General features: G+C 44.4%; 1 protein-coding gene across 5 annotated transcripts in view; it reads left to right on the top strand.

The window, feature by feature from the left end:
• The window catches only part of sfmbt2 (Scm like with four mbt domains 2), a 37,100-nt gene that overhangs the window by 14,776 nt on the left and 6,016 nt on the right, over positions 1–16,308 (top strand). For 3 of the 5 annotated variants that reach the window (XM_080421545.1, XM_080421546.1, XM_080421544.1), the window contains 10 exons: positions 5,208–5,296; positions 5,991–6,255; positions 8,084–8,181; positions 9,367–9,468; positions 11,731–11,985; positions 12,774–12,900; positions 12,986–13,099; positions 13,286–13,328; positions 14,405–14,472; positions 15,547–15,686. In XM_080421545.1, the coding sequence (XP_080277671.1) occupies positions 5,208–5,296; positions 5,991–6,255; positions 8,084–8,181; positions 9,367–9,468; positions 11,731–11,985; positions 12,774–12,900; positions 12,986–13,099; positions 13,286–13,328; positions 14,405–14,472; positions 15,547–15,686 (1,301 nt within the window). The remainder of the gene's footprint in view (positions 1–5,207; positions 5,297–5,990; positions 6,256–8,083; positions 8,182–9,366; positions 9,469–11,730; positions 11,986–12,773; positions 12,901–12,985; positions 13,100–13,285; positions 13,329–14,404; positions 14,473–15,546; positions 15,687–16,308) is intronic. The other 2 variants (XM_080421548.1, XM_080421547.1) reach the window with 1 other exon arrangement.

The raw sequence follows: 16,308 nt of genomic DNA, 5'->3' as shown, positions 1-16,308 counted from the left end.
TGTGTGCGCATGAGTCCAAGAGCATGTGAATCTATACATTAATGCAGAGCGCTTTTTAGGTTATATCACAAGTTTGATCATGTGATAGGTGGCTGCTCTCTAAACAGAGCCCAACGCTGGACATTTACATAATGCATTCACCACACTGCTTCCTGCCAGAGCCCAGAGAGGGATGGCTGTGTGTGTGTGTGTGTTGGTGTGTGTGTGTGCACACGCGCTAAGAGAGTTAATCCTGTACTGGCAGAAGTGACAGAGGTGACAGTCTGGAATGACTCCAATGACAGTGGAGTCCCAAGGAGACACTAGGGTAGTCAACCAGTCAGGAACAGACGAGTCAGGTCTGGTTTGATTCCCAAGTGACCAAGCCCGCAAATCATAACCACTTGATTTCCATAAGCTCGCTGTAGTAGACTAAAGGAAGTTTGTGTGTGTGAGTGTGTGTGCATGGTGCATTGCACTTTTGTTAAGCTTTCGATAAGCTTCATCTTCATAAGCACTATGCTACTTGAGCAGGTTTCTCATGAATGAAAACAGAATCAAAGGCAACCTGCATTTCCTCAGCATTTCCTTTGAACAGATTTGTACACACACACACACACACACACACACACACACACACACACACACACACACACACACACACACACACACACACACACACACACACACACACACACACACACACACACACACACACACACACACACACACACACAATGTTATGAATGCCATTTTACCATTTCTTTTGCCATTTTTAACCATAACACTATAGCCTGAGTTATTCTTAGTTGCGTGTCTGTGTCGAATGTAGCTGATCTACAAGCTCACAGCAAGCAAGATGTGAGCTTGTAGATCTGCTATTTTCAGTGAGCAGTATGCGCAGTGCATAAGTATAAATCTGCAGAACTCCAACCTTAACCCATATCCCCACCAGCTAAATGCCTAATCCTAACCCCAACCTGAATTTTTTGTTGTTGTGAGGACCAGGAAAAGTGTCCTCACAAAGTCTATTTTTCAAATTCTACTATACATTTGGTCCTCACAAGTATAGTAATACAAGTACATACACACACACACACACACACGCACACGCACACTTTACAATCAGTTCCCATGAGACTGTTTAGTGCTCTCCGTTCACCAAGGTAATTCATAGTTACACAAATTGCTCTGATATCCCGTGCCTCGTCATGAACGCCAGCTATAAAATATGTTAATAGTTAACAATGTGGGGTTTTCCCCGTTCTAAAGCAGCCCACACATCATTAAGCCTATCACAACCGTGAGCGATGTCTTTTAATAAAGACAAGAATTGTGTGTCGTTTTAAGTTCCGTGCATTCGTGTCTCTGCATACTCATTTATTCACTGGGCTCCTTGTCTGTTTGAGATGTAGTGGTTTGAAAAGGAAAATAGGATGTTACCCTAGCACCCCTATTATGGGGCTAACATTTGGTGAAAATATTTAATGAGCAGCGAAAAAAGGATGGGGCATAATTTAGAGCCCCGAAATAGCTGAACTACAAGCTCACAGCATGTTGTGGGCTTGTAGATTGGCTACTCTTGCTGAGCAACTCCGTCGTACAACAGAACGTAAATTAACCACTTAAACCCTAACCCTATATGGTTGACCGGAGTACTACTAGTGTCTTTTCTGTTTTCGCTCTACGTTAAATATCTTCGCTGAAAATAGCCGATCTACAAGTGACCTTGTAGAATACAAGAGCGGTCAGAACAACAACCTAGTCGCACCCGGTCAAATCCGGCGACCTCAGAACGGTTGGACCCAGTCAAATCGTCGATTCTGTCCCTATCGAACGGCACTGAGTCGGCTGAGGCAGACTTCGAAACATCCGACGTGGCGACTCGCTCGTGGTGCCTCTTGTGGCTCGAGTCCGCCTCAGACGGCGCGCCTCCGTCGTTTTAGCAGTTTTTGCCTAACTTGTTCTCCTAAATTAATATAAGTACCGATCGTTCTGCGAAAAAATAAAGGGTCTGACTAGGTTCCCGACCGTTCCCGTTACCACCTTGTAGATCTGCTATTTTCTGCGAGAGTTTTCCACAGAATATGGATGCTGGGGTTTAAGTGGTGAAGCATACAGTGAGTTGCCCAGAGACGGAGAACATATTTTCTTTCTCCTTCAGGTTAACCAACCTGGTGTCCCTATTTTTGGGCATGTGATTGATTTTTCCATTTTGTTAAAAAATCTTTCAGAAATGGCAAAAATAGCCGATCTACAAGCTCACAACCCATCGCAGTGTAATGCGTTGTGAGGTTCTAGATTGGCTATTTGACATACAATGATGCATATCAGGCTTTGTTAAGTGGTTAATTATGCAGCTATTGTAGCGTGGAAGTCAAGCTTCTGCCTCTTAAATGTGTACCACCTTAGGGACAGAGAGGTAAATAGATTATTATTCATATACACAAAGCGCTGTAATCACACCGGGGGGAGTGGGGAGGAGAACGGGGGAAAGGCGAGAAAATGAGAGGGAGAGAGATGGAGCGAGGGAGGTTGAAGTTCACAGACTATATGTACTTGATGCTTCTGCTGCTGCCATCCTGCCAGCCTCTGAATGGCTTCTGACTAATCTAAGCCTGTGTGTGTGTGGTGTGTGGCAGTGGCATATGGACAAACCACTTTTTGTGCATGTATGTTCCCATACCCTATGTGTCCAGTGGTGTGGAGGAAATAAAATAGTTGTACAGGAAAAATAAATAAAAATAGAAACAGAGAAGAGAGTCCTTAGTCAAAGAAAACATTGACTGTTCATATTTTTACCATCACAGGGAAGTGCCATCTCTCATATCCACATATTGATTTATTTGCTGGAAAATTCCACTGACTGTTCATTTGATTCAGACAGTGGCCCTGGAGTCCTGAAACACCAGGAAGACATATATTGATCAGGGAACAAGTCAATTGTGTTATATGTATAGATAGTTCCCTATCTGAATCTTCGTTTTGAGCAGGTCTAAAGACATTCTAACCCTAAACCTTGCTCATTCAAGCCTCAGGCATCAGTATATCAGAACGGAGCAAGCACAAAAAGAAAAACGAATGTTTTGCCTCTGAAGTGTTTTAGGAATTTCCTAAATTAAAAGCCCAACTATAAATGATGGCAAAAGTCTCTGTGGAATGTATGCTTGTTTAATGTTCATGAAAAATCAGATAGTTATGCAATATTTCAAAGTTATTCCAATACTGCAGTGTAAACATTTCACTTGTCCAAATAACTGTAATTCCCAAGAGGTTTTCTTTATCTGGAATGTGCTTTGGTTGACTTGAAGTATTTCACTTAAGACATAACATCAGTTTGGGGACCTCTATCAGAACTTAGAATGAATTTGTATTTATTATTCTTGTCTTAAAACCCATCCCTTATGAGATTATAGATACTTCTACCGCTTATCCAAAGTTGGGTTGCGGTGGTAACGGGTACATTTTTATAGACACTACAAGCACAATTACAAACTCCCCAAATTCACCCCTCAATAACTTCATTCTGCACGATAAGCACAATTTAACCAAAGAAAATATTGAAATTATATTTGTAACACAAGAGTCAAAGTAGATGTCACATATATGTTCTCTTTCTTCTCGGAGGCTTTATCTAAATAATCAGCAAATGAAAATACTTTGTGTTCAGAAAGCCATTCATCAAGTCTGAATGTTTACACCTATTTATACCAATGTAACCCTGGTCCCTATTTTAGGCATGTTATTATAGGCGAAAATGTAAAAAGGTTTTTGAAATTAGCATATCTACAAGCTCAAAATGCTTATGTGCAACTTTGTTTAATTTTAATTTTTTACTAAATGTATTTTTAAATAGGGCTAAAGTGGTTGACTGCTTTTAAACACAAATCATGATATAAAGGACAATAAACACAGTAGAACTCATTCTCGATTACATTGATGTCACAATAATTACACATCCGTTCTTCCTCTGTAATCCCCCCCCCGGTAACTGTCTGTAATCATGATTCACTTGGCACGGTTCCATTGCTGTGGAAGTACAGTACAGCATTTGGCAGCGTGTTCACAGTGTTTTTCTCGAGAAGATGCTGACTAGGACAACATGTTAGTTGCTGTCTCACTGCCTTCCAAGGAAGTGCTGTGTGACGGAGGAAACAAAGCACACCAAGTGAATAGTGGGCCAAGAAGACGATAGCAAATCAAAAGCCACAATGGTGCGCCATGAATTATACAAACACTGTTGCATGGTGGGAAATGGGAAGCGGAACATGGAGACCGGTGGTGGAAAGCAACTAAGTAAATTTACTTGAGTACTGTACTTAAGTAAAGTTTTTAGGTATTTGTACTTTACTTTAGTATTTCCAATTTCCAATACTTTTACTTCTACTCCACTACATCTTGGATCCAAATATTGTACTTTTACTGCACTACATTTATTTGAAAACTTTAGTTACTTTGTAGATTTTGATTATTATTACAAAACATACATTAACCACTTCAGCCCTATATATATTTCGTCCATTTGAAAATAGCCGATCTACAAGCTCACAATGCGTCGCGGAGCTTGTAGATCGGCTATTTTCAAAAGATTTGTATACATACAATTTTTATACAAAAATACAAAAAAATACATACAATATTTAATGGGACATTCTGCATAATGAGTGCTTTTACTTTTGGTACTTTAAGTACATTTGTATGCCAATACTTTTGTACTTTTACTCAAGTACATTTTGAATTCCAGACTTTTGCTTGTAACAGAGTATTTCTACACTGCAGTGTTGATACTTTGACTTAAGTACAAAATGTGAGTACTTTTTCCACCACTGATGGAGACCTAGTCCTATTCAAATGAGCTGGAACCAAACTCAGGAGAAAGTGCTGCTGTGTTGCACCTGCTGTGTGTGTGTGTGTGTGTGTGTGTGTGTATCGGTGTGTGCGTGCATGTGTACGTGTGCATGCACTCGTGTGTGCATGCTTGTACTCGTATCGACAACACTTCCATTTGCAGAGCTATGTAGTGTTGTGCAAAAAACACTACATTCATTCACCAATGCGATACCATCACCTCCTTGTACCGTAGTCAAGAGCTCTTGCTTTGGCCCTTGCATTGTGATCAATGTTAATTTATCTATTTGTAACGCCAAGAGTGTACAAAATGCAACCAAATGGACCCGTAAGGGTGGGTCGGGATTTTACATTGTGGTGTTGTGCTGTGTGTCTTGCAGCCATTAAGGAGAAGTACAGCAGCTGGACAGAGTTCCTCGTTCAGGACCTGACCGGCGCCAGGACGGCACCTGCCCACGTACTGGAAGGGGTGAGAATGTCCACATCGAGATGGTCCTTAAAGCTGCAATCCCCAACTTATTTTAATGAATAAAACAATATTTCAACCAATCTTTAGCATTGAGTATGTTAACACAATATAACTAGCACATAGGCCTACTGTATGCAGTGGTTGGAGGTGGGTCTCCCTACTCTTCCATTGAGAAATGTAGACCCTGGTGTAGACTTAACGTAGGATGCCTACAAGTAGTACTGTAGCCCGAAGCTCATAAGCACTATCTCCCCCAGTCAAGCAGGGATTGCCTCTTGGTTGTGGTAGACATTTTTGGGAGACCCGGGTTTGAATCCCGAGTAGGACATAAAAGTTCTGGATTGCAGCTTTAACACACATGATTCATTCAGATGGTCTTCAGGGCACTGATATATCCAGTTCCATTTGTCTGAGGAGAAACCACCAGAGGTCTTTCCCCCTCTCCTTCCTTGTAATCAATCATCTTTCTCGCTCTCCCTCCCTCCCTATTTCCTTTTTTTCTCATTCTATCTCTCTCTTCTCCCATAATCTCTCTCTCTCTGTCCTCTACATTTGTCCTCTGACAATCTCACCCTCTCTATTTCCTTCTCTCCGTCTTCTCTTGCGATTTTTTTGCCCCCTCCCCCCCCTCTCTCTCTCTCTCTCTCTCTCACTCCTCCATTTCTGTCTCTTCCCCCCCCTCACCCGGCCTCAGCCCCAGAGAGGTAAGAACACGGTGGACCTGATCGTGGAGGGGTCTCTCCTGGAGCTCCGTGACCTCTCCGACCCGGCGCTGTACTGGCCGGTCCGTGTCCTCCAGAACGTGGGCGGAAAGCTCCGCCTGCGCTACGTCGGCCTCACAGACGACCGCGACGACGGCCGCGGCGCCCAGGAGGACATCTGGTTGTTCTACCTGGACATCAGGCTCCGCCCGCTGGGCTGGGCCAAGGAGAATCACCTCTCTGTGGAGCCGCCAACAGGTGAGGGCCCGATCACATGGGTAGACACGCACCCTGTTGTAGATCGTCTATTTTCAAATGGGTATAAGTATAAAATTGGGCTTAATTGGTTAACTCATTCAGTGCCAGAAAAAAACATCGTCTATTGCCACCAGTGCCAACGATTTTTTTGTGTTTTCACTCACCTTTGAAAAATCATAGAATATTTTTCTTCACAGCGATCGATTAAAAGACGTAGGAGGGTCTCGTACACTGGGGGGGGGGGCCGTGATCATCCATTCCATAGATATGGGGCAGTTGAATGAAGAGTGGTTTTCCCCCACAACAACAGAAAGCAGAGAAAAGGGCGTTTTCTTTTTCTTTTTCTTTTTTACAGGAAGTCGAAGTGGTGTTTTTTTTGTGATCATGTGGTTTTGCTGCCTCTGTGCCTCTGAAGGACTCAGATAGTGATCGCTGGTTTGCGAACAGCGCCATCTGGTGGAAAAACTCTGAAAACACCAAAACATGTCAAACATGTCATTGGCACATTGGCACAGTCTTTTGGGGGGAAAAAACACTGGATGATTTAATGTATGCTTTGTAATAATAATTTAAATCCGAAGTATTGGAGTACAGTACAGTACTTGAGTAAATATACTTAGTTACTTTACACCACTGCTCGCTTCCATATTATATGGAAATGGAACGTCCAAACAGCTTGCTTCTCCTCCTCATTACCAAGACCCCACCACTGACCTCCATCCATCCATCCATCCATCCATCCATCCATCCATCCATCCATCCATCCATCCATCCATCCATCCATCCATCCATCCATCCTCCTCTCCCCTGCCGATGCTCCTTAAATCTCTCTTTTCTTCCTGTTCCCCACTTCTCCACCCTCCCCCCTCCTCCTCTCTCAGTGTCCTCCTCCACTGTTATCTGAGCACTCTCTGCTGTCTTGCTCCTCGTCTCTTCTCCCTCTTATGGAGACCTATAGAGAGGACGCTCACAAGCCCTTCACTGAGCTCTCATACCCGCAGCACTCACAGGACATCCACAAGAGGTTCTCTCTTGTATCTGTACATAACAGGATGCTGCAACTGAGGCTTTAAATATTAAATATGATGAAGAACACACACACACACACACACACACACACACACACACACACACACACACACACACACACACACACACACACACACACACACACACACACACACACACACACGCACACACAATTGTGGCTATTTCCAGTGATGTAGCAGTGTCTGCGAAATGGGTGTACAAAAAAACAAAACAATACCCTGTGTTTAAAAGAAATCTCAGAAACAGTGAGATTAGCTCTGAAGGCTGGCCAAAAAAAGTTAGATTTGCCAAGGTTGTCGTTATTGGCAGATCGAATTAAAGTGATAGTTTACAAAAGTGGTTTCTTGGAAGTAGCCTTTTGTCCACAACACGTCTCATATTTGTCAATCCAAACCGTGGAGGCTCAGTGCACTTCTCTGCACACATATTCAGCGTGTGCGTGTGCGTGTGCGTGTGCGTGTGTGTGTAGCAATTCCCATTAATGACGTGATTGTTGAATTAACGCACTGAACATTTCAAATGAATCACGTGTTGATGCATGCATGAGTGTGATCATACGTATGTAAGCAGAGGCATTTCTCTGAAACTGACAACAAATGAAACTCATGACTAATTTGACAATCGCATTAGTGTGTGTGTGTGTGTGTGTAGTTGAGTCTCCCTTTACTGCCTTGTTCAGCCTAGTTCTTAACCCTGGAGGATGTTAAGTGTAGTCGGTTTCGCTCTGACATTGTGAGCTTCAGAAGAAATGTTGACACTTGTCTTGCTCTCCCCTCAGAGCTGCACTCACTGAAGAGCGCCCCCGAGTGGCAGCAGGCTCTGGAGACGGCACAGGACGAAGCACAGAAGAGCCCACTCCCACTAGAGGTTTTCAAGGTGAGTCAGTCTCTCTCTCTCTCCTCTCTCCTCTCTCCTCTCTCCTCTCTCTGCTTTCCAATTGAGCTGTATGATACAGTCTATAAACCCAATACAATCTGGAGTGTTAACTCAGAACGTGTAATAATAGACCTGTAAGGTTCCATTTCTCATTTAAATAGACACGCTAGATTTTCTGTGTTATGATCTATACATATCCATTCATTGTATATCAAACAATTGCGCTAGCTAAAGGTCCAGTACGTCCATTGGGGATGAAAAGGTGATAAAAAAATACATATGAAACACATAACCTTATCAGGGTGGCTCCATTAACGGCCACAGTCCACTCCAGACACCTCTGCTCTTATCTTGGTCCGTACATGCGTGTGTGTGTATGTCTCTGTGTGTGTATGTGGGTCTGCATAATATGCCACTGTGTTTAATGTTAACATTATAGCTACATTTGCACCACTATATGGCCAAGATAAGCTTGCACTGGTATTTATGCTTGCCCTGTGCTATCTATATGTGTGTACCTGACTGGAATAGAGATCCGGCTTTGTTGAACAATGTTGCATGTTGTCTCTGTTCGGGTGGAAACCTCATATATCCAAAACTGTTACTTTTCAGGATTCAAAAATAGCAAAAGCAGCAGATGTACAAGCCTCGAAACGTGGTGCGAAGAGACGCGTTTCGAGCTTGTTCATCTGCTACTCGGGGCGGCAGTGGCTCAGGGGTAGAGTGGCCGGTAGAGCGGCCGGAATGGGTACCGCAAGGTTCCCAGTTGGATCCCGGTGCTCCCCCAGAGTTAGTGTCCTTGAGCAAGACGCTAAACCCCTAATTGCTCCCGATGAGCAGGTTGGTGCCTTGCATGGTTTCCTCTCCGCCATCGGTGTATGAATGTGTGTGTGAATGGGTGAATGTAATGCACAATCTATGTAAAGCGCTCTGGATAAAAGCGCTATATAAATGCACCATTTACCTTCTTTTTTTTTTTTTACTTTTGATGCTTTTGTGTAACGCTGCAGTATGATCAAGTAGGGCATTCATTTACACAAAACGTTAGAATATGGAGAGGTTTCTGCCCGACGGCAACGATATGGTAAAAACATATCGCATTTGCACGACCTACATTGTGGTGTGTGCGTGCGTGCGTGCGCATGTTCCTGTGCTCACGACATGCCTTTGACTTTACTATGACAGGACCACGTAGACCTGCCCAAGCACTCCTTCAGGAAGGGGATGAAACTGGAAATGGTGTCTCCGTGGATGTCGCTCCGCATCTGCCCCGTTTCCGTCAGCAAGGTGAGTGACACTGAAGCACACGGAACCCATAAAGTTTGTGTCTCCGCTGCCTACTTCCGCTGGTCATCAAATTAGTGGCTTAGGGAATGCGACAAAAACAAAAGAATATCCATGAATTGAAGTCTCCATGGGGTGACTAATTGATAGAAAAAAAGTTATTTTTGGGGTGAACTAGCCCTTTAAGTGGTGAAAAAGACTTGCTTGGGCCACATACATACCATCACCAGGAAATAGCCCTGTTCTGCTTACGTTTAGTTTTTTTTGTCCATAGAGCACCGAAGTCTGACTTAATTTACGCATCCTACCTGGTTCGCGGTTTTCCACCCCCATTCTGAATTCCCATAGACGTCTTTAATATCGCGTCAAATAAGAACTGTGTTCCAAAAATAAACAAATTACCCCGGCGGTTTCACTCATATGGATATGAAGCATCAACTGACAGTGAGAAAGCGATAATGTTACTTCCGCCGTAGCCTCGATCTCCAGGCTTTTATTGTTTAGTTTACCTAAAAAATAAAAGCCTGGCCCAACCATAGCCTGTACTGGGTATGAGGAAGTGTTTCATTTCCCAACCAACCAGAGTGCAGTGGGCGTCGCTCGTAATGTTGTGTTAACGGGGCGGGGGTTGACGGACAGATCGGTGAACCAATGGGATCAGCCGCAATCTCTCGCCGGCTCTATACACCCGCCCCTCTATGCACGAAATCAGGAGCGTTGGGGCAGACTACTTCCGCCGAATTAGTTACATTTTCGCCAGAAACGGACTGTATCAAATATAAGTGATTGACTATCATAAACGATACAGAGCCTCCTCCCTGACAATATCGCAGAGACAGTTTGTTTATTTTTGGACCACAATTCTTATATGAGACGATTCTATGATGACACAATGTTATTCTCCATAGAGAAATTACTTTACGAACCAGGGGATGAACGAGTGACGTCAGGACTTCTGTACTCTATTAGAATCCCTGTTAGCAAAGAACACATTCCAGTCAATACGAGTAGCATTTTATTCTTTCTTTTGGTCCGTTTCATATGATTTCTGCACTTTCGCACACCTAGAATAAGAGCTGAAGAGCAGGTGCGTAGGCAAACAAGTGCACATCAATAATAAAAGAATACGCCCGCACACTGCCAAACTGCACGGTACAGGAGCACATTTATTGAGAGAGGTCACTGATGACCTTCTTCAGGCAACAAAAGGTCATCCGTGACCGAAACGTTGCTTCTCTCTCAATAAACGTGCTCCTGTACCGTGCAGTTTGGCAGCGTGCGGGCGTATTCTTTTATTATTGATGATTTTTGCATGTACAATCCGATTGATACTCTAATGTACTTTCTGCCAAGAATTAAGTGCATAGTTGTATGTCATTAGACATAACGTAGAATGTCTCATATCATCACAGTCGGACAGAAACCTTGTATCTTCATATTTCAACTTTTTATGTTTTTGCGTAAATAAATACCCTACGTCAAAGTGTGACTGTGGCCTTTATAAACATTGAACCAATGAAAAGTATTAACAAGAGCTTGTGACCAAATAATAATTGCACTGGATCCATTGGAACACATGGTTATTTTTTCTATTTCCTGAAAAGTAAGGCTTTGGGCATACAAGGTTTCCACCCGACAGTGACGATATATATGCATGGGTGACAATTGTCTCACAAAATATATGTGAGACAATTTTTTGTCTTTTTTTTTTTTTTTTATACTTTTTTGTCTTAGCTGAGCCCAACGGGGCACCCCTAACCCTGGTTAGTTCAACAGTACCGAGTTATGCACAAACTAATTGCCTTCTTTCCAAGACAAATAGGAAAGCAAGACATGCCATCTCCGGTTTACTTCCCTTATCTGCGTGACGGAGGTGACCTCTATAGGAGACTGGAAGCAGGCTGGAGTCTTATTCATTCCAATGGGAGCGTGAACGTGAACACAGCTTCCGTACCATTCTTTGGCCGTATAGCCACTGAACTAAATATTGGACCCAATCGTCACAAGCCACACAATTTCCCCAACATTCTGACACTAAAATGGCTTTTTCAGAGACACAAATCAGGAGAAAATCTACTTTGTTATCGACCTTTTTCTGTCCCAGCAACACGCTCTCACCAAATCTAGAGACATAGGACGTTCTTGAGATCTGCCGCCAGACGGCGCCTGCTTAGGAGACTATTTGTGTACCGTTTTGCCTCTAGTGGCGAAAATTGGGATGGCCTATCTTCCTGAATATCCCACCATCTTTGCTTCTCTCCACAGGTCTACACTGAGAACTACTTCCAGGTCACCGTGGATGACCTTTCTCCCGAGGCCACGCCCCTGTCCTCCGTGTGCCACGCTGATTCGCCGGGCATCCTGCCGGTGCAGTGGTGTCTGAAGAACGGGGTGAGCCTGGAGCGGCCCAGGGGCTACCAGGGTCAGGACTTTGACTGGGCCGACTACCTGAAGCAGAGTGGGACCGAGGCTGCCCCGGACGCCTGCTTCCCCAATGTAAGAGCACATCAGAAGAATATGGTAACGCTGCTGAGCAGTGTTGATTTTGACAGCAAATTTTGATTTAGTTTTAGTCATAGTCTTTTGAATAACATTCCATTTAGTCTTTCTCATATTATTAGTCATCTGAAATGTTTTACTTTTTGTCTAGTTTTAGTCGACTAAATATCCTAAGATTATAGTCGAGTAAATCTACAGTTGATTTAGTCGACTAAATGTATTTTGGCGGTGCCTTGATGGCGTTGTAATGGCTGATTTTAGACTTGGTTGCATGCTGAAAATAGCTGATCTACAAGCTCACAACTGCGACGCGTTGTGGGCTTGTAGATATGCTATTTTCAGAGCGCAACACCCGAGCGCAACCAAACATAAAATGACTTGTCTTTTAGTTCTACTGGATCCCTTCTCCACTAGTCCCTCCATAACATTTTTGTCTAGTTTTTATTTGTTGACGAAATTGTCAACATATATTTAGTCTTAGTTTTAGTCATCGTAGTTTTTATTTATTTTTTATTTGGTTTTTGTCAGTGAAAAAAAGGTAGTCGACGAACATTTTTCGTCATAGTTTTAGACGACGAAATCAACACTGCTGCTGAGAACAATTAGTTTGGGTTAAGCCACATACATTTTGTGTGTGTGTGTGTGTGTGTGTGTGTGTGTGTGTGTGTGTGTGTGTGTGTGTGTGTGTGTGTGTGTGTGTGTGTGTGTGTGTGTGTGTGTGTGTGTGTGTGTGTGTGTGTGTGTGTGTGTGTGTGTGTGTGTGTGTGTGTGTGTGTGTGTGTGTGTGTGTGTGTGTGTGTGTTTTCTAGACATGGCAGAGCAGAGGTTTTGCCAAGGACATGTGGCTGGAGGCAGTGAACCCTCACCAGCCAGCAGAGGTGTGTGTGGCTCAGGTCACACAGGTCAGGGGACGCCTGCTGTGGCTCCGACTGGAAGGTAAAACGTGTGTCTGTGTCTGTGATTGAGTGTTTGTGTGCACTTGTGCTCGCCGCTCGGCAACTCACTCAGCCATCTCTTGCAGGTGTGGCTAAGCCCTTGTCAGAATGTATCATTGACGTGGAGTCCATGGAAATCTTCCCTGTCGGTTGGTGTGAAGCAAACGCTTACCCCCTGACCCATCCACTGAAACCTGTCTGTGCGTACACACACACACACACACACACACACACACACACACACACACACACACACACACACACACACACACACACACACACACACACACACACACACACACACCTTATCTCTCTCAATCACAGTAGATGCAATTTTGTCCTGCAATATACAGTTGACACAAGCTCTCTCATTTCTCTTTTCTCAGGCCAGAATCAGAAGAAGATAGCAGTTGTCCAACCAGAAAAACAGTAAGAAATCTGATTAATCCTGCTGAATTCAAACCTTTTGCAAACTCTCCCCCTGCACAAACACAGAATCACACCAGACCAGAGCATATTTCAGTCCAGGAGGGACTCGAATCCACCGTGGTGCAACCGGCTTTGTTGGGCGTCTACACAAACACAATTGGCCCGTGTTCAGGGGAGGGAAGCCGGGTGGGGAGGGAGATAATTGCACGTACTCCTACGGGCGGGATCGGCACCTGTCAGCGGGGAGTGTTGGGCGGGAGGAGTAGAACGAAAGCTCTACGTCCTCCTGGTGGGGGCTCCTCCCTGGCAGGTGAGTCAATAGGATACAACAGCAGTGACAACACAGAAATGTGTGTGTGGAGAGGAATCAATTGGCATAACGACTAAATTGGGGAGAAAAAGGGGGTAAAAAAACATTGGCTACTCTAAATTTGTTTAAAAAAAAACAAAAAAAAACGGCATCACTGAATATGGTCAAGTCAATGCTAATCCCTCTCCACTCGCTCACTAGTCCCGGTCCATTGTTCACCATCCTTTTACATGTAAACCGAAGACACGACACACGACGAGTTTACTCAAGTGAGCCCCGAGGCCCCTCTCTCGCTGCCAGCCGCTCCCAAGCCGTTAATTGAAACGGTGGCTTTTAGTGCAGGAATTGCATTCCCAGGGCATTCCCAATTGCGTTCCCCACGATTGATTTCGTTGACAAATGACATGTTACACCGGTGGCTGGCAAAGGCAGCCCCCGGGAACATGGGGAAAGTGGCTGCCGGAGAGCGGGAGAAGTATGAGGGTTTCCAGGCATACTTTGTCAGCCATCTCCGCTAACCACGAATACCATTCCTCACCTTCAGGGGGACCCTTTCATCAATATCCCCCTCCCTCTCTTCTCACTCATGGAACTGCAAATAGTATTTCACACACATCTGAATCTAACAAAAACGCTTTGCTATGGTGGAGTGGTAGATTGATTGGTTGAATGATTGTATGGCCGCACTGTGTCCATGCGTTTGATTTAACTGGTCGGTCGACTTCATCAATTAATTTGATTGGCTGATCGTTTTTCCTCACTGCAGATTGGCTCCACCCCAGCCAATGGAGGCGGACCCTGTCAATCTCTGCCAGCCGGTTGCCATGGATCCAGGTAATGATAATCCTCGTAGCTGATGATTTAATTACAACAATTAATGCTAACGAGCGATAATGACGATATTAGGGGATAGCGATATGGACCCGGCGAACTGTGGATTTGCGGATTCGGGAGGCATTTTAGCAGCCAAAAACTGCAGAGACAGCCCGCATATTAATGAATGAACATGAGTCTAGCAGCGACCCTTCACAATCAGTGGATGTTCCCTCACAGCATGGCTCTCCAACGCCGGGGGAGGCTGTGGTAGTTTGAGCAAATCCACCGTATCCCTGTCTCACCTCATCAGCAAAGTAATAAACTGTGTGTGTGTGTGTGTGTGTGTGTGTGTGTGTGTGTGTGTGTGTGTGTGTGTGTGTGTGTGTGTGTGTGTGTGTGTGTGTGTGTGTGTGTGTGTGTGTGTGTGTGTGTGTGTGTGTGTGTGTGTGTGCGCGCAAATACAAAGCTAGGTGGGGGGGTACATGTTGTTTCCATGAGACCTATTGCCCTCCTTCTTCGTTCCCTTTTTAAAATACCACCCACTTGCTCATGCATATTCATCGCACCGACTAATTACTATTCACCCCTAGCAGTGCTGATCCAGGTGCTGCCGGTGTCTGAGGTTGTAAGGAGGGTGGAGTGCAGCATACTGCATCGTTATGGTGACTGACACGTCCAAATTTGCTGTGGGGGTAGGAACGGGGGGGGGGGGGGGGGTGTGCACAATGAATAGATGGTATTTTCTTCACCTGGTTTGACTCCGCAGGCACCTCCATGGGTGAACCCCCTTGGGAGTGGCGCGCTTAATGTAGCGGTCGTCGTGTGACTCACATGCCGACATATAGGGACACGCGTGTACGAGATGTTGTACACTTACCTGTCTACACTCACACACACACTTTCATATGGACACACGCACACTCGTGCTCACTCTTGCTTTCTCGCGTATCTGTACACAAAGCAAGGTCATACGCAGCAGTGTCGTCCGTTGAATAGAATATCCTGCAGTTTACCCATATGTTGCTAATTTAATTATCTTCATTGCGCCGTCGGTTAACATTGTGGTTCTGCCGATTCCTCCCGTCTCTTTAGGCGCAGCCAACGGCAGGTACTGCTGCTCTAAGATCTTCGTCAACCACCGGTGTTTCTCAGGACCCTACCTCAACAAGGGACGCATCGCAGAGCTGCCGCAGGCCGTAGGACCCGGCAAGTGCACGCTGGTGCTCAAAGAGGTGGGCTAACATATGCCCGTTTACAAATGTCTGCTAGAGCCACAGCCAGGGGCCGGCGGGGGGAGATGGGGGGGATCAGGTTTAATCAAAGTAGAGGAGACGTCAGGATCGAGAGAGTATAGGTACATATGAAGATTGGAAGAGAGAGAGAGAGAGAGAGAGAGAAATATGTCTTAACCCATTAAGACCGGGAAGGGAACGCATCTGTGTCATTTTAAGATGTCTTTGGCTATTCAAAAATAGCAGATCTGAGCTTGTAGATCTGCTATTTTATTATTATTTTTTTTGTGAAAATGTGTGCAAATCTTTGAATATAAATACATTTTTAACTCAAATATTTGCTTCTGGGGGTCCCTGGAACCAAATATTTTCAGATGGGGGTCCGTGGCCAAATACATAATTTTGGGAGGTCCTTTACATGAAAAAGTTGCTTTTTTCAAAAACTGTTGGGATTTAGAAGACACTTGTAGAATCCCCAGAAGCAATAAGATTTGAGTTACAAATGTTCACTTTAAAAAAAAATATATATATTCAACGACTTCAAGATTTCAAGATTTTTCTAAAATAGCAGATCTACAAGCTCATAGCGCGGCACTCGGTGCCGCGCTATGAGCTTGTATAT

The sequence above is a fragment of the Gymnoscopelus braueri genome, assembly GCF_963280865.1.
Source record: "Gymnoscopelus braueri genome assembly, chromosome: 23".
Classification (NCBI taxonomy): domain Eukaryota; kingdom Metazoa; phylum Chordata; class Actinopteri; order Myctophiformes; family Myctophidae; genus Gymnoscopelus; species Gymnoscopelus braueri.
The sequence above is the reverse complement of the archived record's forward strand: the minus strand, read 5'-3'. Positions and strand labels throughout refer to the sequence as shown.